Source organism: Acanthopagrus latus, chromosome 19, assembly GCF_904848185.1.
Source record: "Acanthopagrus latus isolate v.2019 chromosome 19, fAcaLat1.1, whole genome shotgun sequence".
Taxonomy (NCBI): domain Eukaryota; kingdom Metazoa; phylum Chordata; class Actinopteri; order Spariformes; family Sparidae; genus Acanthopagrus; species Acanthopagrus latus.
In genome coordinates this window covers 24,549,824-24,576,719 of record NC_051057.1, presented here as the reverse complement: position 1 = coordinate 24,576,719, position 26,896 = coordinate 24,549,824, and the positions used below count along the sequence as shown (strand labels likewise).

The window sequence follows — 26,896 nt, the reverse complement described above, 5'->3', positions numbered from 1 at the left end:
GTAGTACTGCAGTACTACTCTATCAGTACCACTGCAGTACTACTCTGTCAGTAGTACTACAGTACTACTGTCAGTACCACTGCAGTGTCACCAGTCAATACAATATGTCTATCAACTCGAAGTGTCCTGAAACACGCTCCTAAACACTTTCTAGAGGAATCATGTTGGCCTGGAAACATGAAATTGCATCTCATATCCTTCTACTTCACGTTGCAAGCCTGCCTCTGACCTGACACACCCCAACACCCAAAACATTTCAGGCTCAGGCTCAAAGTTATTCCTCCAGAAAGTGTTTGGGAGCGTGTTTCAGGACATTTTGTTGATTGGGACATATCTGTATTTTTTTGCAATAGTACTAGTAGTACTACTGCAGTAGTAGTTCTATTGCAGTACTAGTAGTACTACTGCAGTAGTACTCAGCTCCTTATCTGGAGCCGTCTGCAGTAACAAACTGCTAATGAGTCACTAAGTCAAAGAAACAAATCAGAGAGAGGAAAATATTTACTGACCACAGTCTGAAACCCTCTGTGTGTGTGTGTGTGTGTGTGTGTGTGTGTGTGTGTGTGTGTGTGTGTGTGTGTGTGTGTGTGTGTGTGTGTGTGTGTGTGTGTGCGTGCGTGCATGTGTGTGCGTGCGTGTGTGTGTGTGGCAGTAAAGGGTATTAGAGAAGATTACTGTTGTTCACACTGACAGCAGAGAGAGAGCGAGCGCTACATGGTTCAGATTAGATTGAACTTGTACCATTTATAAGAACATTAAATGGAGCCTGCAATCACTGGTCAATCGATGCCTTGCTGCTGCTGTGTGTGTGTGTGTGTGTGTGTGTGTGTGTGTGTGTGTGTGTGTGTCTGCAGTATTAAACCAGACGAGTTACAGCAGAGAACAGCTTCTGTATTGAGTTTTCCTCCAGCTCAGCCCTCCTGCCTCCTCTGAGTGAACACATGCAGAACCACCATTTAAAAAGTGTCTGTTTTTAAAGAGTTCTGAGGCTTCATGTTCAGGCGGTTGCTCGTTATAAATACCGACTGAGATGTTTTCCTGCTTTTCAATCAAAAGTTTAAATGTCTAACCAGAGACAAGGGAAAGGGAGGGATTCTGGGTAATGTTGAGATATTATGAAATAAACAGATTCAGACCTAGTTCACACAAACAGGTATTTTTAAAAACGCATTTTTTTCCCGACCCGGTTACAAAATATTCCCTTCTTCACCAGCGGTGTTTGAGGAAGATGTCTTTCCACATGAAAACGGAAAGGCAGGGTGTCAAGTGCACGCCGAGGAAATGATGCACAGCAGGACGCCATGTGCACGTCACGGTCGGGAACCATCCCTCACCCGGAAAGGGAGAGAGCATGCAAGTACTAATCGCTAACGATAGCTTTCACAGAGTCAGTTAGCTTGTTAGCTTGGTGGGGCGTCGTGGCGACTGGGCTCAGGCTCCATGACTGACTGACAGAGTACAAATACTTTAAAGTACTTTTGTCTCTCTCTCTACCTCTGATCACAAATGTCTGAACTTTCTCCTCTTCATCACCTTGTTAGCCTCGTTAGTTTAGTTTGATGCATTTGGGGTGAATTATGGATTATTGTTATCTGGCATCATCACGCCGCCCTCCTGACATCACAAGATTGATGTGGACCTATCACAGCACATCACGCACGCCAGGCGCAGCGAGATGAGACAAAGACTTAAAAAACGTGAACAGACTTCGGATTTTGAGACATTTTGTGTTTCACAGCTGGTTGAAGCGTTGCTGTTCTGTGTGCTGGTTCACTCCAGCGTTCTCGGTTGTGTGTGTGGATCTGTGATACGTTAACAACCATGTCGCACCAACGCTTAAAACCAAGCTGCAGCAGAATCTGAGTGTTATCTGATGTTCTGTTGTTCTGGCATTAATGCTAACAAGCTGAATTCACATGAACTCTAATGTGAACAAGCCACAGACACACACACACACACACACTCAGATTCCCGCCGTTACACACAACTCGCTCCATCTGTCTCTCTCCCTGTCTGCCTGCAGCTCACTCGGCCGGCCTCTCTGGTGTGGAGGGTTACTTAGATTTAAAGACCTGCCGCTCCCTGCTGCACTGAGTGTGTGTGTGTGTGTGTGTGTGTGTGTGTGTGTGTCCGTTGGGAGAGAGTCTGTTTGCTCTCTGATTGCCTGGATTGGTTGCAATTAGTCGCTCATGCACACACAAACACACACACACCTCCTCTTTATTGAAAAGAAAGGAGGTGACAACCCCCCCTCCTCCCCCTCCCCCCCTCTCCTCCTCCCCCTCCCCCCCTCCCCCCTCCACTCCTCCCCCCCCTCTCCTCCTCCCCCTCCCCCCTCCCCTCCTATAACTCACATTAAACAGGACAGTAACCACCTCCTCTCTGTGTGTCCTCGCTCAGCCTGTCTCTCACGTGATTGGCTCAGTGATTTAAGAGCGCTGCATTCTCATTCGTCAGTGGTCTAACCTCTGCGAGCATGTGACAAACGGCTCTCTCACTCACACACACACACAACACACACACACACACACACACACACACACACACACACACACAGCAAGTGTTATCTGCAGTGTTTGTGTCCGTCTATAACTCAGAGCAGGAGCTGTGGCAGGTCAATAGGAGATAACACAAAAGCTGCAGCAGCTTTTCTCTCTGTGCTGCCTTCAGGTACAAAGAGTCACACTGACGAATCATTCAATACTTCATTATAGGAACTACACTTACTCGCCTCCTCTACAGCCACTAAACTGCCTCTGGAGGAGCTCCTGTTGGTCTGGAACAACCTGAAGCAGCCACAATATATATTCACATCATAACTGTGTGAGCTGTGTTGGTATGTGGACCTGCAGCTTCTCTCCTCACATCGTCACTGAGCTTCATACAGACTTTTCGCTCAGTGTTGATGTTCTGGTTCATTCTCAGCAGTGACCCAGACGACTGCCTGCTGTACTTAGGGTTAGGGGTTAGGGCTGCAGGAACCCATCGTCCTCTTCAGCGAGCTGAGCGTGTCTGCGTGACCACACGTACCGAGCTGTAACGCAGGACACGTTACATTCTTCACAGGAGCCCAGTGTCACTACTGGGCTCATCGTGGAGGGGAAGCCCGGCCTGTCTGCACCCTCTCAGAGGCTCTGGACCAGAACTGAACCAAAGAAGAGCTGCAGCAGGATCCCCCCCACCCGAGAGAGAAGACAGGACTGAGATTCTGGACTTCAGACATTTTAGTCTTGAGTTGATTTGATTATAAGAAACACCGATGTCTCTAATAAACTTGAGTCAGATGGTCTCTGGATGTGGTCCTGGAGTCTGTTTAACATCAGCTGATTGACACAGAACCGAGCAGTCCAAACAGAAAGACAAGAGGGACATGACAAAAAGACTGGCTGGGTTAAACCTCAGAGCACCAACGTAGGTTCCCTGTGGAACGCCTCAGTGTAAACTCACACAGACAGCAAGACAGGTAGTCAGAGAGACAGACAGAGAGACGGACAGGTACCTGTAGGGATCCAGGGGTTGCTGGTTGGACGGTCTCGTGTGTCTCCTTGTTCCCAGTCGAAGTCGTCCTCTTTGGACTGGACCAGAGTACAGTCTGGAGCCTGACCAGACAGACAGGCTGAAAGACAGACAGACAGACAGAGAGGTGGTGAGTTATCGCACTCATGTTACAGTCTTCAAAGAGACAGACAGTGAGACAGAGAGACAGATCATCTGTGGTGAACAGTTCATTTAGAGACAAACATCTTTAAATGATGTTTGCACCAGATTCATGTTTTAACAAACACTACGTTACCCAGAAGGCCTCAGTGTTCAGACTCAAAGTCAACATCAGGTGTCGTTTGGAGGAAGAACTGTTTATTCTGCAGCTTGTAAACACATAATGTTATTTAGAGTGAGACAGATCCAGTTCATTAACATTTCCCAGCATCCTCCCTGCTGCTCACTCACACACACACACACACACACACACACACACACACACACACACACACACACACGCACACACACACGCACACACACACACACACACACACAGATAATAGATGTAAACCTCGTCTTCCTCTGAGACTCAAAGACGTCTAAATCCCTCCATTCACACACACACTGACTCTGTGTGTGTGTGTATGCATGTGTGTAAATATATATTGTGACATCAGGGGGTTTGACGCCTCGTCAGCCCCTTCAGTGTAATGACTGTGTGTGTGTGTGTGTGTGTGTGTGTGTGTGTGTAGCTGTCATCTCAATGCGTTGACATTAAATAGCTGGAAGGCTCATTTTCTTTCTTTGTAACAGAAGGCACATTAAACACACACACACACTCATCCCTCAGGACAGTGTTAGCTCATCAACAGATACGAGACACAATCTGTTTAATCTGCTTCTATGAATTTGCATCTATATAACAACACACACACACACACACACACACACGCACACACACACACACACACTTTCTCTCTGAAGAAACCACACAAAAAAAGCAATCTTAGCCTCTTAATCGCCGACACACTGAACTGTGGAGAGAGAGATCTGTGTGCGTGTGAGTGCGTGTGTGTGTGCGTGTGAGTGCGTGTGTGTGTGTGTGTGTGTGTGTGTGTGTGTGTGTGTCAGTGTGGGTTGTCTTTTGATAATCATAAAGGCGATGATGTTGATTTTTGGTTCCGTGGTGGAGAGAGAGTGATGTTGTGTTGTGTTGTGTTGTGTTGTGTTGTGTTGTGTTGTGTTGTGTTGTGTTGTGTTGTGTTGCCCTGTTGTGTGTCTGTGACATATTCTACACATGCTGCGATGCTGTTGCTGTGACGGCCTGCAGATCAGAACCGGGTCAGTCATGTTGTGAAAACAAGAAATGAAAGCCTGGAATCAGACTGGACCATGTCTGGTCCAGGTGAGAGCAGCACTTTTCACACCAAACAATCAATAATTCAAAAAGTTCTGCTCATATTTACATTCCTAAAGAATGAAGAATGATCCGGGTTTCAGGTCCAATGACAGGATGAACATGTTGCACTGTGAGAGCATCTAGTCAGTACCGGCCCATCTGTCACCAACTCTACAGCACTACACTCTGAGACAAACAACTGAACAGGTTAGTCATGGAGCAACTGAACCACAGCAGAATCACCGTAGAACCACAAAAAGCAACAAACACAACCTAAGCAGGTCAACAACTTCAGGCAGGACAACACTCCTGAACGGCCCAGGTGTGATCTGAAGCCTGTCAGGTAACAGAGACGTGTCGTGGAATCAGCGTGTGACAGGTGAAAACACTGCAGAGCGCCGATTGGTCAGAATCATCAGTACTGCAATACAAGACTAACCAAAACCTCAACAAAGACACACGACATACTGCTGGTACCAGTAACGATACTCCCAGAACTACTACAGGTACCACAGGTACCACAGGTACTACAGGTACTACAGGTACTACAGGTGAGCACTGATCGTCAAACAAAAAAACACAATGTATGTGTCTCATCACAGCAAATAAAAGCAGAGACAGACTGTCAGATCTTCACCTCCACAGGAAACACACACACACACACACACACACACACACACACACACACACAGAGCATTGGTCACATACCAACACTGTGTGTGTGTGTGTGTGTGTGTGTGTGTGTGTGTGCTCCAGCAGTAATTAATCATAATGTGCAGCTATTGATTGTCTCCAGTCTCCCGATCAATAAGTCCTCTCCTAAAAGTTGTAGCATTGAGGATCATTAACCCTTTAAAGCATCTACACACACACACATACACACACACACACAGTGACAGAGCAGCTGTGTACAAACAGGAAATGATGTCATCCATCACTGACCTGCGTAGCGGCATGTCGTACGTGTGTGTTCTTGATGTTAAAGTGTTAACGTTGCTGTGACCTTTGACCTCGCTCTGCGAGTTGAGGCTCGACCAGCCGTGTTACTATGGAGACGAGCATTTCCTGCTGAGGTGGAGCTGTGGGATGGATGTGTGACACACACACACACGCTGTAAACTCTTCTTCATGTGCTCTGTCACAATCACACAGGTCCAACTGATATTAACCAATAAAAGACACAACACACAAACAAACAAACCAACAGAAGGATCTATAAACTACTAGTCGAGTGGATGAGTGAGGATCAACTGATCTTTGGTTTCTTCTGTTAGGAGATATTTTACAGCAGCAGCTTGAATTCATCCGGCTGTCGGTTACAAAGTTCAGACAATATTCAGCAGAAATAGTCATGCTCTGCAGGGTTGAGGTGGAGTCTGAACAAATCAGTCTTGAGTCGCTGATGTGGTGGAGTGCAGTGCTCTCTCTGGGGTGTGTGGCCTGACCAGGGTTTGGAGGTAGACAGGTGCAGTTCCGTTGACGACCTTAAAGACCAGCACCATCTTCTGGAATCGGATGTGGGCCATAACAGGAAGTCACTGGAGTTGCGCTGAGTCCTCTGTGAGGAAAGACCAGATCCTGCGGATGTTGTAGAGGACAGGATCGGGCCACAACAGTGATGCTGGAGTAGCAGGACAGTCTGTCGTCAAGGATTACGCCCAGGTTCCTGGCCATCGATGAAAGTGATACCGTGACGTCCTGGACAGTGACTGACAGGTCCATGTGAGGGCAGTCTGTCCCCGGGATGAAGAGGAGTTCAGGTTTACTATTGTTGAGTTTGAGGTGATGAGCACCTGTCCAAGCAGAGATGCCTGTAGACATTCAGAGATGAGCGTCACTGTTCCATGTGACCTGAAAGGTGCGATATGGTATGGTACGGTATGATGTGAACCAGGTTAGATCAGAGTCCAAGAGCACCAAGGTTCTACAGGACCTTGTGAACACAAGGTCCAGTTGGTTCCCGGCCCAGTGGGTTGGTGGAGAGGGGGAGAGTGTGAGGTCAGATGTGGAGAAGAAGTCGATGAATTCAGGTGAGAGCAGCTTCTCTGGGGAGATGTTGAAGTCTCCCAGGACAACGAGCGGTGTGCCATCGTCAGGGCAGCAGCTCAGGAGGGCGTCCATCTCATCACAGGAGTCACGGAGAGGACCGGGAGGGAGACTGATCACCACAATGTGGAGTTTGAAAGGAAGTGTGATCTGGGCAGGTGGTCCAGAGGAAGGACCCGGTAGGACCACAGTGGGGAAGACGAGGAGTCCAGTTCCTCCTCCACCTGTTTGTCTCGAGCAGTGTGAGAATGAGTAGGCAGATGAGAGGGCAGCTGGAGTGGCAGTGTTTTCTGGGGTGATCCAGGTCTCAGTGAGGGCCAGGAAGTGGAGAGTCTGCAGGGAGGCACAGGCTGAAATGGTGTCCGCCTTCTTCACTGCAGACTGGCAGTTCATGGCCCACCAGTACTTCAGGTCCAGCACTGGTGGAGAATGTTGGATAGCAGAGATCGGCTGGGTTACAGCCTCCATCAGTGTGTCTCCAGTGAAATCTTCTGGGATTGTGTAAAGTTCATGGCTTCGGTCGGCGGTGGACAGCGAGTTACTTTGACTTCCTCTATAGACTCCTGCAGAGAGACTCGCTGAGTCTTTGCTCAGCTGTCCTGACGCTGCAGCTGATGCTGTACTGATCAGAACATGTGCTAGATTTACCTCATGCAGGTTTAGCTCCGCCCTGCAGTCAAGCCTATTGGTCACAGCTGACTTGGACGAAAACTGCCTGTAAACACTCAGCTTCAACAGTTTCACAACAATATACCCAAAAAGTATTAAGAAGAAGATTAAATATTACGGCTAACCTTCCTCACAAAATGCCTAACACTAGATCTACACTTCCCTCTGACTCACCAGCAGTCATTCACAGTAATCAGTAATAAACCAACATGTTTCCTCTGGTACCAGTCAGCTGAACGGGAGGAGAGTCTGCAAACACTAAGCTACCTGCAGGCTAACACTAAGATAGCTGCAGGTTAGTGATCGACCAATACGTTGGTCTAAAGCTTATCCCCCCCAAAAAAACAAATAAATAAATATATAAATAATAAAAAAAATAATAAATAAATAAATAAATAATGAATACATAAATACATAAAAAAGATCAAATCCATCCATCCATCCATTTTCTTCCGCTTATCCGGGGCGAGGTCGCGGGGGCAGCTGCCTGGGCAGGGACACCCGGACTTCCCTCTCCCCGGACACTTCCTCCAGCTCCTCCGGGAGGATCCCAAGGCGTTCCCAGTGCAGCCGAGTGACATAGTCACTCCAGTGTGTCCTGGGTCTTCCTCGGGGTCTCCTCCCGGTGGGGCATGCCAGGAACACCTCTCGAGGACGGCGTCCAGGGTGCATCCGAAACAGATGTCCGGGCCACCTCAGCTGGCTCCTCTCGATGTGGAGGAGCAGCGGCTCTACTCCGAGCTCCTCCCGGGTGACAGAGCTCCTCACCCTATCTCTAAGGGAGCGCCCTGCCACCCTGTGGAGGAAACTCATTTCGGCTTATTCTTGCGGTCACATCCCAAAGTTCATGACCATTACTGCGGCCGCTGCAAAGATCCGCCTGTCAATCTCGTGCTCCATCCTTCCTTTACTCGTGAACAAGACCCCAAGATACTTCTGCACTTGAGACAGGAGCTCTCCCCCAACCAGAAGGGAGCATGCCAACTTTTTCCAGTTGAGAACCATGGCCTTGGACTTGGAGGTGCGGATTCTCATCCCAGCCGCTTCACACTCGGTTGCAAACCGCTCCAGGACATGATGGAGGTTCTGGCTTGACGGAGCCAACAAGACAGCAACATCTGCAAAAAGCAGAGATGAAATCCAGTGGCTCCCGGACCCCCTCCGGCCCTTGACTGCGCCTAGAAATTCTGTCCATAAAAATAATGAACAGAACCGGTGACAAAGGGCAGCCCTGCCGGAGTCCAACATGTACCAGGAACAGGTCTGACTTAGTGCCGGCAATGTGAACCAGACTCCTGCTCCGGTCGTACAGGGACCGTACAACTCTCAGTAGAGGGCCTCCGACCCCGTGCTCACGGAGCACCTCCCACAGAATGCCATGAGGGACAGGGTTGGAAAAAAGATGGGTCTTTTTTTAAGTTGAACATAATCTTTTCAGAGGCCATATACAAAGCAGTTTCTTTCAGCCAAATAGAGACACAATAGCTACGCAATCAGAGCTAGTTTGATAAAGCGTGTATCTGCCCTCCTGTTAATGTGCAGGGCCGATGAGTCTCCAAAGAAAACCAATCTTGGTGAGAGAGGGATCTCAGCTCCAGTGATCTTGTTTAGCGCATCCAAAATATAGCCCCAATGTTGTCCCAATTTTGTACAAGTCCAAAACATATGGATGAGGCTTCCCATTTCTATCTTACATCAAGGACACAGTTCTGAGATGGAACTGTTCATCTTGTGGAGGCTCTCTGGTGTAAAGTAAATTCTATCGATGAGATTCATCAGTAAAAATTTGTGGAGGCTATTATAAGAGAAATTTTGATTTCCCAGACAAATTTCTTCCCAATCATGGTCTTCAAAAGACCAACACGTTTTTTTCAGGGCCGGTGCTGGTCGTTGGTTACCAGGAGAATGATAAAAGATAACTGGACTGATGAAGATTTACATGAAAAATCATTTTAAATTAGAACACAGAATGAAAAACAAAATGAGGTGATGAAAAAAGAAACATTGAGACATGAAGAAGAAAGTAAAAGATGAGAAGTAGAAGAGAAGGAAGAGAAGAAGGAAGAGGAGGAAATTGGAGTCCTCAGAGGTCTGATAACATTTAGCTGATGTGCTGGTGGGCCGGATTAGAGCTCTGCTGCAGCCAATCCCTGCTCACTGCCATCTATTAGCAGCCAATCACACACACACACACACACACACACACACACACACACGCGCACACACACACACACACACACACACAAACACACACACAGCTGGGTGGAGCTGCACTCGTCTTCTTTTACAAACTCTTCCTCTTCCTTTTCATCTTCTCTCTCTCTCTGTGTCAGTGTTTGTGATGCTCGCTCGCCCTCCTTCTCTCTGAAGTATGTAAGTCTGAATTAAACCATCTGGTCCTGATTACACACACACCCACACACACACACCCACACACACACGCACACACCCTTTGGGTCTCTCTGCTCCTCAAATGTTTCTGTTCACCACTGACACAATAAAGTTTATTCAAACAGGATGAACAGAAACACGTCTGTCTGTCTGTCTGTCTGTCCGTCTGTCTCTCTCACACAGAGTCCTGTTGTTCGCGCTGCCCGTCCTGCAGGGTGATCAGCAGCATGTTAACGAGCTCTCAGCTCTGATCACTGAGTCACGGTTCACACGTGTGTCACAGATCTGACCGGCTGAGAAAAAACATCACAAGACGTCAACTCAGCGTCTTTGGCAACATTGAAAAGACGTCCAGTGGAGACTCTGAAAGTCTTCAGACGTCTTCTCAACGTTCACAGCTGACGTCTCAGTGACGTCCTCACAGGGTTCAACATTAAAGTCTTTTTCTGTAATGTGAGACACTTTTAACTTCAGCGAGGATTCAAACCCTGAACCTCAGCAGCTGCATGACACCTGAACTTCACCAGGAGAGTTATTGATCAGCTTCATTAAAGACCATGAACAGAACCTCAGAACATTAGTGGACCTGATGAAGACTGAACCCTGTGAGGACGTCACTGAGACGGCTGAAGAGTTTCATTCTGGCTCCACTGGATGTCTTTTCAACGCTGTCAAAGACACTGAGTTGACGTCTTGCGGAGATGTTTGTGCTCAGTGGGTGACGGCTGATGAAGGAGTCAGAAGAAGACTGACAGATGAAGATGGAGGAGGAAGAAGACAAAGACAGGATGAGACACAAAGAGAGCAGTTAGACAGAAAGATTGAAACGCTGGTAGATAAATGTAGAGAATTAAGGTCACCAGCAGAGTTTCTTCCATTTTTAAGATTTGTAAGTCCAGTCCAGCTGTGAGTCACATGAGGAGCGCTGGTCAAATTCATCAGAGCTCAAGTTATACAGCAGGAGGTCAAGAAGGTCTGGAGCCCAGGGAAGAGACGGAGACACGGCAAGAATCAGATCACAGCAAGAACGAGACAACAACAATCCTGGACGAGGAAGAACGTAGATCAACACCACAGAAGAAGAAACAAAATGAAACAAGAGGCTGAATAGTTTCTCCTGTGATCTGATGTCACTTCCTGCTCTGTATGAACAAATCCGTCCATCACTGAGACAAACAGACTCCATGTTTCTACTCAAAGACAGAAAGAAGTTCATGTAGAACATTTGCTGAATGAACAAGAAGGTCCAAATAATGCAGAATGAGTCAGAGACAGAGTTTCACAGAGTTTATAAAGTTTGTTTTAACTCATTAACAATGAGTTAACTCATTAAACTGACACAGTTGTTAAGGGAGTCTGGTGCTGAAAACACCAACTGCTGGACGGACACCACACACCTTCAGACTCTGTGTGTGTGTGTGTGTGTGTGTGTGTGTGTGTGTGTGTGTGTGTGTGTGTGTGTGTGTGATTAAATTAATCCAGATTTGAATTTCAAGATGAAAATTATACTTTCGCCATTTCACTCCATCTGTGTGTGAGAGAGAGAGAGATGCTTCAGCTGTTGCCTTCAAACACACACACACACACATACACACACACACGCTGACCCAGAATCATGTCTCAGTTATAATCTCCCCAACACACACACACACACACACACACACACACACACACACACACACACATTCACGCAGGTTAACCTACTACCCCCAACACACACACACACACACACACAGGAGGGGAGGAGGAGTGCCTCAGATACACACACACATATACACACACATACATACGCCAATTAGCAGTGTGTAATCAGGCTGATCTGATGTGTGTGTTATTATCTGCTGTCAGACACCTACAGCGCTGTGTGTGTGTATGTGTGTGTGTTCAGCGTTAGCGGCATTTAGCCTCGGAGCTAACCGTTAGCATGTGCTGATGCTTACATCCTGCAAACCTAAATCCTGAGAGATGATTGGATGAGAGCAGACAGGAAGCACAGGAACACCGGGGGCTGTGTGTGTGTGTGTGTGTGTGTGTGTGTGTGATTCAAAGTGACAATGGACACACACACTGTGACAGACAGCAGTGGCCTGTGGTGTCAGTGGTGGCATTTAGCTGGTGACACGCACGCACACACACAAACACACACAGATGTGTATGTTTGACAGACGGATGATATTCGGACAGGAAAAGGAAAGAAGGAATTCCAGAAGATAAGAAAGCAAATAAGGAAAGAAGGAGGTTAAGAAGGAGGTAAAGAAGGAGACGATGTGCCCAAAATGTTAACGTGACCTCAGTTCACTGATGTCTATGAAAAGAAACACTGATTAGAGACAAGAGTGACTACACCCAACACACACACACACACACACACACACACACACACAGAGTTCTGCTCTACTTTCAAGGACGTTAAACTGTATTTGTGAAGGTATGTGAAGTGTATGTCATGCATGTGTGTGTGTGCGTGCGTGCGTGTGTGTGTAAACTGTGATCTCCAGCAGGAACAGTAACTGGGCGCTAACAGCATTAGCGTTAGCACAGTGAGCTAACTCGCCTCAGGCCAAACATGAATAATGCAGCAGTCAGCCCAGTGCCTCTGGGTGATGCTGTGTGTGTGTGTGTGTGTGTGTGTGTGTGTGTGTTGCTATCACTGTTATCTGGCTGTACTTGAGGCCGTCTATATGACGGTATTAGAATAATATGCTAATTACTAATAATTACACTGTAACATACACACTTAGATTCTCCCCCCCCCCCCCCCAGGCTGTAACTCCTCCTGGCAAGGACGAGGAGGAGGAGGAGGAGGACGAGGAGGAGGACGAGGAGGACGAGGAGGAGGAGGAGGAGGACGAGGAGGAGGAAACCTGCAGGACACAACATGTCTGCAGTGACATTTCAGCTGAAAACATCTCAGACGACTGTGATCGTCTTCACAGGAGAACGTTCCTGCAGCTCAGTCTGCTTCAGACACCACACAGAGCTGAAGACACTGACTGCATCAGTTCACAGCTACACTAACCTGCACCTGAGTGACCACCTGTGATGTGATGTCACTTCCTGCTCTGTATGAAACGGAAAGAAGTTCATGTACAACATTTGCTGTTTATCTATTATCTTTATTTTGAGTTTCACAGAGTTTATAAAGTGTCTCCAACTCAGCAACTCACTAAACTGACACATTTGTTAAGGGAGTCTGGGGACTTTCTCCACGGGGACAAAGAAGTCGCCTATATTGTTCCTGTTTAGTGTCTTTGTAACATGTGACATGTTTAGATCAATAACATGTTTCTTCTTTCATAAATGGAGTGTAAATGGTGAAATCAGTGTAAACAGTGTGTTCAAACAGCTGATCAATGTTGGCAGGTAAGACTTTAGCACTTTAGACACAGAAGCAGACAGGCTGGTACAGACATGCTGCCACAAACTGACACTTTTTACAAGGAGACAAACAACTTCAGCTGAAACATTTAATGCTGAATTTACAACAAGGACACAATGAGTCAGAATCTGTCAGAAACACAGTTTCACTATGTTACAAAGTTTGTTTTAACTCAACAACTCTTAAAATCACCACATTTGTTAATGTAGACTGGTGATGTTGTTGTATTGGTTCAATTGTTTCTTCTTCTTCCTCTTCACACTGCTAACAGAGTGAGGTCACTCATGGTCCAGACCTCCTCTGACTGTGGTCTGAGTGATTGGATCTCACATAGGGCCATTCACACCTGTACATGGAGTTGTCCATTTGTAATCAGATTACTCAGGATGTTGCCAGGTCTGAGCAGCCTCAAGGAGACATGAAGTGACCACAAAGAGACAAAGTGACGGACAGCTGATGTTTGTTAACGTTCTGTGTTTGGTTCTCGTTCAGTTTCAGTTCAGACTAAAGTGAACCAGCAGCAGCTGCCGGTCAGACAGCAGGCTGACTTTGTGTGTGAGTGCTGATGGCCAGCGGAGGTGTGAGTGTCTCCGTGTGTCCTCTGTCCGTCCTCATCAGTCACACTGTCAACTCATCACCCAGAGGACGCCAGCTGTCACCCCGACTTTATGCCCAGTTTGAGGCTCCGCCTCTGTCAAAGTGCACAATGAACCAGATCAGATCTGTCAGAGCGAGTCAGCACCGGTCTGTCCACAAACCTGTCCACATGACAAGGAAACAGTCTGTTATTATGACCTCATTTTCCCACAATCCACTGCAGGAGTTCCTCACAACTCAAAAAACAATGATTGTGGGGCGCCGTTTAGCTCAGTTGGTAGAGCAGCGTCCTATGTAGAGGCTTTGTCCTCGCTGCAGCGGACCCGGTTTCGACTCCCGGCCCGGGTCCGATTGCTGCGTGTCACTCGACCTCTCTCATCCTGTTTCCTGTCACATCTTCAACTGAACTATCAAATGAAGCCATAAAAGGCCATAAAAATACTGAAAAAAGGAAACAATGTTTGTTCTGGTTCTGACTCTGCCGTCTTCAATCCCTGTCCAGATACTTTAAATTTTTATTTGAGTCATAAAATTAAATGTTTCAGCAGATTCAGGCCCCAAACCTCCCAGACAAAGTTCTACATATTCTGAAAGATGAGCCCTTAAGAAGTCCTCAGGTTCTGCAAAATGTTCTGGTGGTTCTTGAGGACATTGTGGTGATTCAGGAGAAACAGGGAGGACTCTGATCATTTGAATAGATTCACTTAGTCTATGAGAATGTTCCTTGGGTACAGGATCAGGATCACTGGGCCTTTTAGATTCTTGTCATCCCAGGAAAGTTCCAGAAGTCTTAAAGGGACAGTTTGTGAACCTCCGTATCCCTACACATTAGTGCAACTGCGTAGAGATATGGAGGTTCTACGGTTGAGAAAATGTAGAGCCAAAATAAAGGCAGGTCTGACGGCGATGTAAAGCGGTGTGAATTTTACAAGGTACACTTGAACTGTTATAGATTTTTTAAGGTGAGCCTTGTTTTAGGTGGTTTGTTTCTCTTTTTCTCTGGACTCTGTTCACTGCAGTACAAAGCTGAACATCTGGGCTGGAGCGCTGATCGCTGATTACTGTGGGGAACAGACCAACTATAGATATGGACTTTATATGACCCCACTTCAAAAAACACAAACTGTCCCTTTAAGACTTCTGGAACTTTCCTGGGATGACAAGAATCTAAAAAGCCCAGTGACCCTGATCCTGTACCCAAGAAACGTTCTCATAGACTAAGTGAATCTATTCAAATGATCAGAGTCCTCCCTGTTTCTCCTGAATCACCACAATGTCCTCAAGAACCACCAGAAGTGGTTCCTTTTGATGGCGTTGGGGTTCTTGAGGAAGTTCCTACGGTTCTCGAGAGGCTTTTCAGGGTGTTAAAGGAGATTCAAGTAATTCTTTAGGAGAACTCGGACCATTTGAAAAACATTCCACAAGCTCTTAATCGCAGCACCCAAAGGGTTACTGTGGAACCTGAAGAGGTTCTAGGGTTCCTCAGGACTCTTCAGGTGGAACCTCACAGACAGACAGACAGACAGACAGACAGACAGACAGACAGACAGACAGACAGACAGACAGACAGGCAGATAAACAGACAGACAGATATGTAAATGAGGGTGAATTTTAATCAAAAAATGAGTCAACAGATGGGCTTCTTTAAACACACACACACACACACACACACACACACACACACACACACACACACACACACAGGGTTAGAGATTAGAGATTAGGACGTATCATAAACCAGAATCATGTCAGATTAAAACTCTGTGTTCCAGATTCAAAGAAAAGAAAGATCTTCTTAATCTGTCCCTTTCTTTACCCGCGCTGCCTCTCTGACATCAGCATCACAGGGGGATTGTGGGATTGGCACTGATGCATTCTGGGTACTTTGTTCTAACATGAGGTTGATGCCACAGAGAGAAAAACATAATATTAATGTTCAGTGACAAGTTTTACTACAAAGTGACAAGAGACAAAGGAGAAGAAGAAGAAGAAGAAGAAGACGACGAAGAAGAAGATGAGGTGGAGGGCGAGCGAGTGTAAAAGAGAAAGTGGAGCAGTAAAACAGAGAGAGGCATTTAGAGGACTTTTTCTGTCCTGCTGACTCATCATAAATCTGTGTGTGTGTGTGTGTGTGTGTGTGTGTGTGTGTGTGTGTGTGTGTGTGTGTGTGTGTGTGTGTGTGTGTGTGTGTGTGTGCTGCAGTAATCAATACAGCAGCAGATTGTCTGGTTCTCAGGTGTCGAGTTTCTCTGGAGCTCACTAAATCTTATTCTGTTTCTTTGGACGTGGAACTCAACGAGCTCCTTTCTTCAGCTTCCATCTCTGAACAATCACATTCATCATTCATATAAATATTATTGATAATCATGATCATTGCTGATAATTGTGTCCGCACAGTGTCTCAGTGTCAGCTGACGTCTACAGAGATCCAGTGTGCTGATAAACAAAGTAGATTCACTGTACTGAAGAAGCTGATCAGAGAGTAATATTCTAATCAGAATCAGAACAAGATCCCCAAAGCTTCCATGATATTCTCCTCCATCACAAAGTTACCACAGATGCCTGTTTCCATTGTCTCCTGTTCACCTGTCAGGTGCGCAGTCTGTGCCATTAAACCACAGAAGAAGAAAGGACACAACGGGAGGACGCTGACATGATTTTAGTCTCTTAAGTTTTATTTGCTGTGTTTTAAAGCAGCACTGTGTGGGTCTGTAGGATGTAGTGAATGAACCAGCTGCTCTCAGAGGACAACACAACACTGTGTGAAGACAGAGAGGTGGCAGGGTCCGCCACATATAAACAGTAAACCAGTATAAAGTGTGTTGTTGTCCTTTAGGCCAGTTTGATTGTTCTGAGTATAATGAGTGAATGAGTGAATTGTTTTGTTTTGAAACAATGGAAAACATCGACGCGTCACTTCAGGCTCAGTCCGAACAGCTTCCCCTCAGAGGGAACCAGGATCACGTCTGCTTGTTTCCACACCAGACTCCATAGAGAAATCACTGGATTTAAAGAGTCCAAACCAGCAAACAAAGAACACAACAAAGGACTGGACACACACACACACACACACACACAGTGGTGTAAATGTCAAGGATGACACCTCCAGCTGATGAAGAGTACACCAGAGTCTGCATCTCACCCTCTGACACCCCGTCCTCACCCCCCTCACCCCCCTCACCCCAGCATACAGAAGGTCATCTCTAACCTCCAGCAGAGAGAGAGAGGGAGGGATCATCGAGCCTGGCAGAGGCTGGAAAGGTCTTCTCCCACAGGACACACAAAACACCACAACACAACAACACACACCACAACACAACACAACACAACACACAGCAGGTGTGAGGCTGGCTGGTTTCAGGAACATGAACAAAAAGTCCAAATGTGTCAGTAAACACTTGTTGTTCCAGTTTGTTCCAGTTGCTAACACACTAACACAACATGCAGCACAAATGTTCAAACGGACACACAGAGATTAAACCTCTCCAAAACTTTAAACACATTTTCTGCTTTACACACTTTTTGCAATTCAAAATGTCACTTTTTAAATGCACTGAACACAGTTTACTGTATAAGACACAACAATCTGACATAAAGTCTCATGTTTGCCATTCAAAATGACACCACAGGAGCTCATTGGCCACTATATGTGTCACCTGGCCAAACAGGTGTTACTGTTACCACTTCAGTCAGGAAGTCAGCACTAACAGACCACAGGTGAGCACCTGTTTTTCCAACAACAGTGGAAGATGTTGCAGAGAGAGGAAGAGGAGGAAGAGGAAGAGGAAGAGGAGGAGGGAGGGTGAGAATGAGAGGGGAGGAAGAGTGAGAGGTGGAGCTGGTAGAGGAGCTCATGGCCAAAGAAGAACAACTTTCAGATGAAATCAGAGCGACCTGAGTTGATGATGTCATCAGCCATGAGCTGACCCTGATAGGCTGACAGAGAGAGCTTCCTCTCAGGGTCACATTCTGTTTCTGCAGTTTTATTTTTCAGTTTACGGTTCTGTGAGCGCATTTTTGTTCGCTCTAATGTAAATACATCTGCTGTGCACATGTTGCACTGACTTGTTTGGTGAAGAATAAAAAAAACAAATGTTTGTTTGAACAGCATGTGTGTATCTGCAAATATTTCTGTGCATGTGAACAATCTGAAGGATTCTCTACAATTTGAACTATGTTAGTATTATAGCAACGCATCCTGAAGATGAGAGTGCTTTTCATTAACCAACAGAGTGTAGCTGGTCAGACAAACATCTGGTAATATGAATGAAGTGTGAGCCATCTGGTGCAACAGTTTGATTCTGATAATGCTATAAGTAGTTTTGGTCACAGTGCTTCATTCTGCAGGATATATGAGGCATTTTGTGGGTGTTTGGTTTGTGAATTATGTTCAGTATTTTGATAAAACCAGCCGAGTTTGCAAAATTGTGTTTTCGCAATTTGAAAAAACTGTAAAGGAACAGCTGAAGTCTTCTTTGTTAGCTCAGCAGCCACAGTGAAGAGTTCAGATCATTACTGTGTGTTGAATAACGTGTTTCCATCAGGAAGTGGAGCGAACTGTTCCTTTAATCTACCATCAGACTCATGAACAGTCTGTAAGGAGACAAACACACACAGAGCTGCTCCACTTTAAATGTGTTCTCTATCGAACACACACGCGCACACACACACACACACACACACACACACACACACACACACACACACACACACACACACACACACACACACACACACACACACACACCACTATGAGCGCTCCTCTCTCTTCCCTGCAGCTCCCTCATGGCGGTCGACCACTAATGTAACGCTGCTGTGAGGCAGGCCTGGGGGGCACTTAGACCCCTCCGTCACCTCCACCTCTGCTCCTACCTGTCTGTCTCTCTACACACTGTCTCACTGCTGTGCTGCTGTTTATTTTCTTCTTCTGCTACTGATGTTTACTTCCTGTTTCATACTGTTATCAAAGAAAACTTAAAGACATATTTTAGGTTGAAGTCTCCACCACACGTCACAGACATGTGACTGACTGATGGTGAGATTCTGACCCATTCAGAAATATCCATCTGATTCTGAATGAAAGTAAAGATACAGTGTTAAAATATTACTTTGGCAACAGTGAAAGACATCCATACAAGAAGTACTCCAGTAAAACTATCTTATATAAAATGTATTTAAGTATCAAACTACAAACAAAAGGAACTGAACCAAATGTTGGTAAATGTTTTATCAACCAACCAACAAAACAACCATCCATCCATTCTCTGTCTTACTGATGATGAAGCTCATTGTTCATGTTGAGTCACAGTATCAATAGCCGTCTTACAGTATTGATATATATTGACAGTGATGATGTGTTAAAAAAAAAGTCAAAATCAGGTCAAGTTGTTTCATCTGCGACCGAATGAGGAGACGAGAAGATCGGAGCAGGAGTCACCGATCTGTCTGTCAATTCAATTCAAGGGGCGTTTTTGGTATGAAAATTTAACAACAATGTAGCCAAAGCATCTGATCCAGTAACTTAACTTATACCATGGTCTGGGGGAATACTCGATTGTTCTGATTGGCTGCAGGGTGTCCATTAACCCCTGATATATGGACACCTACTTAGTAGTTCCAGTCAAATTGTCTGTTCATGGATGTAAATCAATGTCCTAGCTGGCGTATCAAATCTGAATATTTTATTTCCAACACTGAGTGCAGTCCGTCAGTCCTTCAGTGTCCTCTGAACACCACAGGGTGGTGACTGTAACACACAAGCTGCAGAAACACTTCCCCTCTAAACTTACTGACAGGTGAATAATCTCACATCCCGTTCGCTGTTCAGCTCTCTACTTCAGGCTGCAGCCACAGCAGTGGTACACACGGACGATCATTGTTCGTGAAAATCTTGATATTGATTTGGGGACAATGACATGACTGGTTAGCTAGCTGGTCTTATTAGCTAGCATACTGTCAAATTATATTTACTGTTTGTCAGCCATATGCAATGTTATTGACTTTGAATCTTGCTAGCATCGTGTTAGCTTTCTGGCTCATCACTGAGCGGACAAGAATATCTCCTGCTGCCAAGTCATATCTATGGTCTGTCCTATTTACTGGAGGAGTCAACAACATCTCCATTGCATAAGAATGTTACGGGAGGGTAATGATTGCTCCAGGTATTAGTCACACCCTCAGGCGGTACCAGGGAAACTAAGTTATGGCTTGTGAAAACTTTATATTTAGATTATAAAACACATGAAAATATAAATTAATGGTCTTAATTTCTGTCCATGGTATAAACGGGATAATGCTCCGCGTCGTCCATTAATTCCTGATTATGGACACCTCGTTGGGCATTATCCCTTGCATAAACATATACACAACATCAAGATTGATTCATTAATTATATATACAGTATATATGTGTGTGTGTGTGTGTGTGTGTGTGTGTGTGTGTGTCTCTGTCTCTCTGTGTGTCTTTAACCTCTCTTAACCTCGACCAATCCCAGAGGTGATTCTTGGTTTCCTGCGGTTACGGTCTGACACACATACAGCCAATCATTAATCAGAGTCTGGTGGCATATTAAGAGTCTGGAGCAGCCCCAGGACACACACACACACACACACACACACACACACACACACACACACACACACAGTGACCCAAAAACTCGTCCTCAGTACAAAGACGTCTCAGAAACCAGGAGGTCGTCGCACACTGAGCAGCTCAGCTGGATGACCGCGTGGAGTCGCCACGCCTGCCAGAAGCGCTTGTGTTTACAGACGGCAGCAAACGCACCAACTGCAAGCTGACAATCAAAGTGTTGCTTTGATTGGACAGAAAATAAAACTTCACAATAAGAGCACAGGCCTGGTGAGAGTTGCACACACCTGTGACTCACCTGTTAAAACACCTCTGTCTCAGTGTTCACCTGAAATCTCCCCTCAACACCTGGACGGCTGCAGCCAATCACAGCCAAGTGTAGGGAGTGATGACCGTGATGCTTTTAATGGAAACAGACGTCACCTGAATGATCTGCAGTGTGACGACCTGAACAACCTCTGAACAACCTGAGTGGACACAGAACCCTTAAAGAACCTTGAGGGAACCTTGAGAGAACCTCAGCACACGGGTTCTCTCATCATCTAATCTGCAGTCGCTGTTTTATTGTGAAGAACTTGCTTGAGTATTTCTAGATCGTTCTGTGTGGAGGAGATCATGTGACCTTGTTTACTTCCTGAGTTCACTTCAACTCAGAACACCTGCTTCAAACTCTGAACAGCGCCGCTGAGCCCGAAACATCATCAATATTTAAACACACACACACACACACTCAAACAGATATTAGCTGCGTATGAATATTTACTGTAGTAATATAGGTTAAATAGCAGATACACACACTTACAGTGGCTCTGTGTGTGTGTGTGCGTGTGTGTGCACGCATGTGTATGTGTATGTGTGTGTGTTTTGTCTCGTAGCTGGCAGCACTTTTCAGATAATTATCATAATGATTATGATAAAACGGAAAAAGACAGAAAGCATTAAAATTGTAATAAAATATTTATCTTCCCTTCTTCCTCTGGTCTCACCCCCAGCACAGGACAGACAGACAGACAGACAGAGAGAGAGAGAGAGAGAGAGAGGGAGACAGGAGCTGATGTCTTTGGTATTTTTCTGGTTGAAAGTTTTAATTTTCTCAGTTAAAAGTGAAGTCAGAGACAGAGATGCTGATCGTCCCACAGCTTCAGCAGTACCTGAACACAACGCTGTGGATGGACCGTCCGGCAGGTGGCCAGAGAAGCTGACCTGCTCCTCCACCCTGACCTGCTCCTCCACCCTGACCTGCTCCTCCACCCTGACCTGCTCCTCCACCCTGACCTCCTCCATCCTGACCTGCTCCTCCATCCTGACCTGCTCCTCCACCCTGACCTCCTCCATCCTGACCTGCTCCTCCATCCTGACCTGCTCCTCCACCCTGACCTGCTCCACCACCCTGACCTCCTCCATCCTGACCTGCTCCTCCACCCTGACCTGCTCCTCCACCCTGACCTCCTCCACCCTGACCTGCTCCTCCATCCTGACCTGCTCCTCCACCCTGACCTCCTCCATCCTGACCTGCTCCTCCATCCTGACCTGCTCCTCCACCCTGACCTGCTCCTCCACCCTGACCTCCTCCATCCTGACCTGCTCCTCCATCGTGACCTGCTCCTCCACCCTGACCTCCTCCATCCTGACCTGCTCCTCCACCCTGACCTGCTCCTCCATCCTGACCTGCTCCTCCACCCTGACCTGCTCCACCACCCTGACCTCCTCCATCCTGACCTGCTCCTCCATCCTGACCTGCTCCTCCACCCTGACCTCCTCCATCCTGACCTGCTCCTCCACCCTGACCTGCTCCTCCACCCTGACCTGCTCCACCACCCTGACCTCCTCCATCCTGACCTGCTCCTCCATCCTGACCTCCTCCATCCTGACCTGCTCCTCCACCCTGACCTGCTCCTCCATCCTGACCTGCTCCTCCACCCTGACCTGCTCCATCCTGACCTGCTCCTCCATCCTGACCTGCTCCTCCACCCTGACCTCCTCCATCCTGACCTGCTCCTCCATCCTGACCTGCTCCTCCACCATGACCTCCTCCACCCGGACCTGCTCCTCCACCCTGACCTGCTCCTCCACCCTGACCTCCTCCATCCTGACCTGCTCCTCCACCCTGACCTGCTCCTCCACCCTGACCTCCTCCATCATGACCTGCTCCTCCATCCTGACCTGCTCCTCCACCCTGACCTCCTCCATCCTGACCTGCTCCTCCACCCTGACCTCCTCCATCATGACCTGCTCCTCCATCCTGACCTGCTCCTCCACCCTGACCTCCTCCACCCGGACCTGCTCCTCCACCCTGACCTGCTCCTCCACCATGACCTCCTCCACCCGGACCTGCTCCTCCACCCTGACCTGCTCCTCCACCCTGACCTCCTCCATCCTGACCTGCTCCTCCACCATGACCTCCTCCACCCGGACCTGCTCCTCCACCCTGACCTGCTCCTCCACCCTGACCTCCTCCATCCTGACCTGCTCCTCCACCCTGACCTCCTCCATCATGACCTGCTCCTCCATCCTGACCTGCTCCTCCACCCTGACCTCCTCCATCCTGACCTGCTCCTCCACCCTGACCTCCTCCATCATGACCTGCTCCTCCATCCTGACCTGCTCCTCCACCCTGACCTCCTCCACCCGGACCTGCTCCTCCACCCTGACCTGCTCCTCCACCATGACCTCCTCCACCCGGACCTGCTCCTCCACCCTGACCTGCTCCTCCACCCTGACCTCCTCCATCCTGACCTGCTCCTCCACCCTGACCTGCTCCTCCACCCTGACCTGCTCCTCCATGCGTCACATTATTTATGTTCAGCAACATGAAAATGAATAAACCATGAGGTTAATCTCTTGGTGTGAATTTACTGAATCTGCTCTTCTTATTGGGTTTCTCTTTCTTCACGCTGCACTTTCATGCTTCATGTTTGTATTCCAGTAATTTTAAAAAATGCATAAATCTTTGTTCTCTTTAATCTCCCTACAAATCCACATCAGCGCTGTGAATTATCTGCAGTAGCACACGGAGGAAAGTTCCCCTCCTGCACTTAATAAAGCACAGATTCCTGTATGTGTGTGTTTGTGGTCGGTCCGTTTGGATTAAAGCCGTAAGCGAGAGGATCCCTGGCGGGTTGAGACGCTGTGATCGGCCCCGGTGGCCTCTGGGATTAAAGTGCTGCCTTCAGACGCAGCGTCGGCAAACCCAACGGGGATTAAAGGAGCCGGATTAAGACTCCTTTTGTTTAACGTGTGAGATGAGATAGAAGCTGTGGAGGAGGATTTGTGTCTCTGAGGCTGGTGTCAGCTCTAAGCTCTGTCACATAGATCCAAATCTCCCCCAGTCCCTGAACTCACCACAGGACGCTCACACAGTTTAGACTATAAGACACGAGTGAACACCCTGCAGCACGTCTGAGCGCCATGAAGTCAGAAAACAACTGTGTGGTAACTATAACGATGTGTGATGAAGACATGAAAACATTCACACTGTTAAAAAACGGATAACTTCACACTGGGACCGGTTCTACCTGCATGTTTGTCTCCATGAGGGGAGGGACTTGTTGTTTAGTGCCGCTAATTTAGCTGCATGGCTACGAGCTAGCTACCAGCTATATTTAGCAGCAGTTAGCAGTTACTTTAGCAACAACGCTAGCAGTAACTGAATTCAATCAATCAATCAATCTTTATTTATATGGCGATTTTCATACAGAAAAAAGTAGCTCAAAGTGCCTCACAGAAATAAACAAACAACAGCAGAAAAATAGAAACAGCAAAATAAAGTTAGGAGAAGATAATCAGACATGGACAGAGACATACACACTCATACACACATTCACACATATGCACGCAGACACACACACTAATACACACCCATACAGTAGCTGTCACTAAAGAGACATGGCTGGGCAGCGAGACCTGGTGCATGGAGGAAGCTACCTTTGGGGAGCCAACCACACCGGGAGAGATGTCGGGCCAAGGCCGCAGGGAGCACCACCACAGAGACCACCCCAACCCGGGCAGACAGGAGGCCCTACACCAAGGTGCAGAGCCCTCTGGTCACCCGGGCCGGAGCCGTCCATGGGACAGCACCCCCCGCGGCCAGACCAGAGACCACTCCCAGCCCGGCAGGCCCCCAGGAGGAAACACTGGAGATTAAAAACTGACAGACTAAAACAGTAAAATAAGGCAAAAAGCGTAGAAGCTAAAAACACAAGGGGCTAAAAAATAAAAGCATAAAGGTTAAAATATGAGAGATTAAAACAGTAAAAGAATAAATAAATAAATAAATAAATAAATAAAAGTGCTCTGATTAGCACGGCATAAAGGAATTAAGAAGAATTTAAATTTCAATTAAAAGCCTGATTAAAGGTGGGTCTTGAGCCTCTTTTTAAAAACCTCTACAGTCTCTGCGACCCTGAGGCTCTCCGGCAGGTTGTTCCACAGTCGGGGCCCATAACAACTGAAAGCCTCCCCGTGCTTTTTTGAACTGACCTGTGGTGGTTAAAAGGCCGGTGCCGGAGGACCTCAGGGTCTGCGGGGGCTGATAGACTAAAAGCAGGTCAGATAAATAAGAAGGCCCAAGACCGTTAAGACATTTAAAAACTAGTAAAAGAACCTTAAAATCAATCCTGAAACGCACGGGGAGCCAATGAAGTGACTTTAAAACCGGTGTAATGTGCTCCCGCCCTCTGGTCCTCGTCAGCACTCGTGCAGCTGAGTTTTGTAATAATTGTAGATTCGAAATGCTCTTTTTGGGAAGGCCAGCGAGCAGAGCATTACAATAGTCTAAACGACAAGAGATAAAAGCATGCATCAGCACCTCCGTGCTGGCCTGAGAGAGACTCTGGCTGTATTCTTAAGATGGTAAAAACCTGTCTTTGTTATATTTTTGATGTGTGGAATAAAACAGCTCAGAGTCAAAAATCACACCCGGACTTTTTACAGATTGTGATGGTTTAAAATCCTTTAACTTTGGTAAAAGTTTCTCTTTCAGGCCTTCAGGACCAATGAGTAAAACCTCTTTTTTGTCCTGGTTGAGCTGTAGGAAATTTGCTGCCATCCATGTCTTGATATCTAAAATGCAGTTAAAAAGGACATCAATAGGCCCTGTGTCATCAGGAGACACAGCCATGTACAGTTGTGTATCGTCAGCATAACTATGAAAGCTGATGCCTCCTGATGACGTCCCCAAGGGGAAGCATGTACAGATTAAAAAGAGTTGGACCTAATATTGACCTTTGGGGAACCCCACACTTTATTTTGTGGGTTTCTGAGGAACATGCATCCATACTTACAAAGAAGTGTCGGTCTGTGAGGTAAGAAACGAACCAGTTAAGAACAGTACCAGAGAGGCCGACCAGGTTCTTCAGTCTGTTTAATAAAATGTGATGGTTTACTGTATCGAAGGCGGCGGTTAGATCCAGCAGTACCAAGACTGTGAGTTTATGGTTATCTAAGTTGCACCTGATGTCGTTTAAAATCTTTAAAAGGTCCGTCTCTGTACTGTGGTTCGTACTAAAGCCAGACTGATACTTCTCTAAAACGTTGTTTGCAATTAAAAAATCATTCACTTGATTGAAAACAAGTTTTTTCAAAATTTTACTTAAAAACGGTAAGTTGGATACAGGCCGATAATTATTAAAGGTGTTGGGATCTAGGTTTCTCTTCTTCAGAAGGGGCTTCACCACCGCCGTTTTAAAGGAGGCGGGGAAGACACCCGTCTGAGGAGAGCAGTTCACCATGTATAACAGCTGATCCTCAAAAACACCTTGGTCCTCTAACTGTCCAAGTCATGAGACACGTCGTTCTTGGAGGCTGTCATCGGTCCGGAGGTGATCAATGGAAGGCTGCTGTTAGCAGACATTAGCGGTTACTATAGCAACAAGAAAAGCCATATGACCAGTCGAGGCAGAGCGGCCGGACAAGAGAAAAAACGTTCTCCATAAAATATGATCTAGTTTCACACAAATCATTGAATTGAGTTATAAAGTTGTGTCTAAGTAACTTTTAAAGTTGCTTGTCTTTATAGACTAAAGTTGTGATTTTTGTTAAAGTTGTTCTTTGTTACATTTGTTAAGTTTTAAACTTTTAAAGTTCAATCTGTCCTTTTCTTTCCTGTCTAATTAAAGATGGAGCTCAAACAGGCCACACCCACCAGGACAACAAGAGAACTCTCAGTAAACAAAGTTTGTGTCATCAGCTGATGAGATCCCTCCGTCACCTCCAAGGCAACAACAGACAGGTAGTTGTATTTTTCTACAGATTAACCAAATTATGTCTCTGACATCAGATTATAAAAACAGCCAGTGTGTCTTCAGGAGATTACAACACACACACACACACACACACACACACACACA

At 46.6% G+C, this 26,896-nt stretch overlaps 1 protein-coding gene across 12 annotated transcripts in view; it reads right to left on the bottom strand.

Moving 5' to 3' along the window:
- The window catches only part of LOC119008413 (receptor-type tyrosine-protein phosphatase mu-like), a 115,315-nt gene that overhangs the window by 83,794 nt on the left and 4,625 nt on the right, over positions 1-26,896 (bottom strand). For all 12 annotated transcript variants that reach the window (XM_037078683.1, XM_037078685.1, XM_037078686.1 and 9 more), the window contains exon 2: positions 3,500-3,616. In XM_037078683.1, the coding sequence (XP_036934578.1) occupies positions 3,500-3,616 (117 nt within the window). The remainder of the gene's footprint in view (positions 1-3,499; positions 3,617-26,896) is intronic.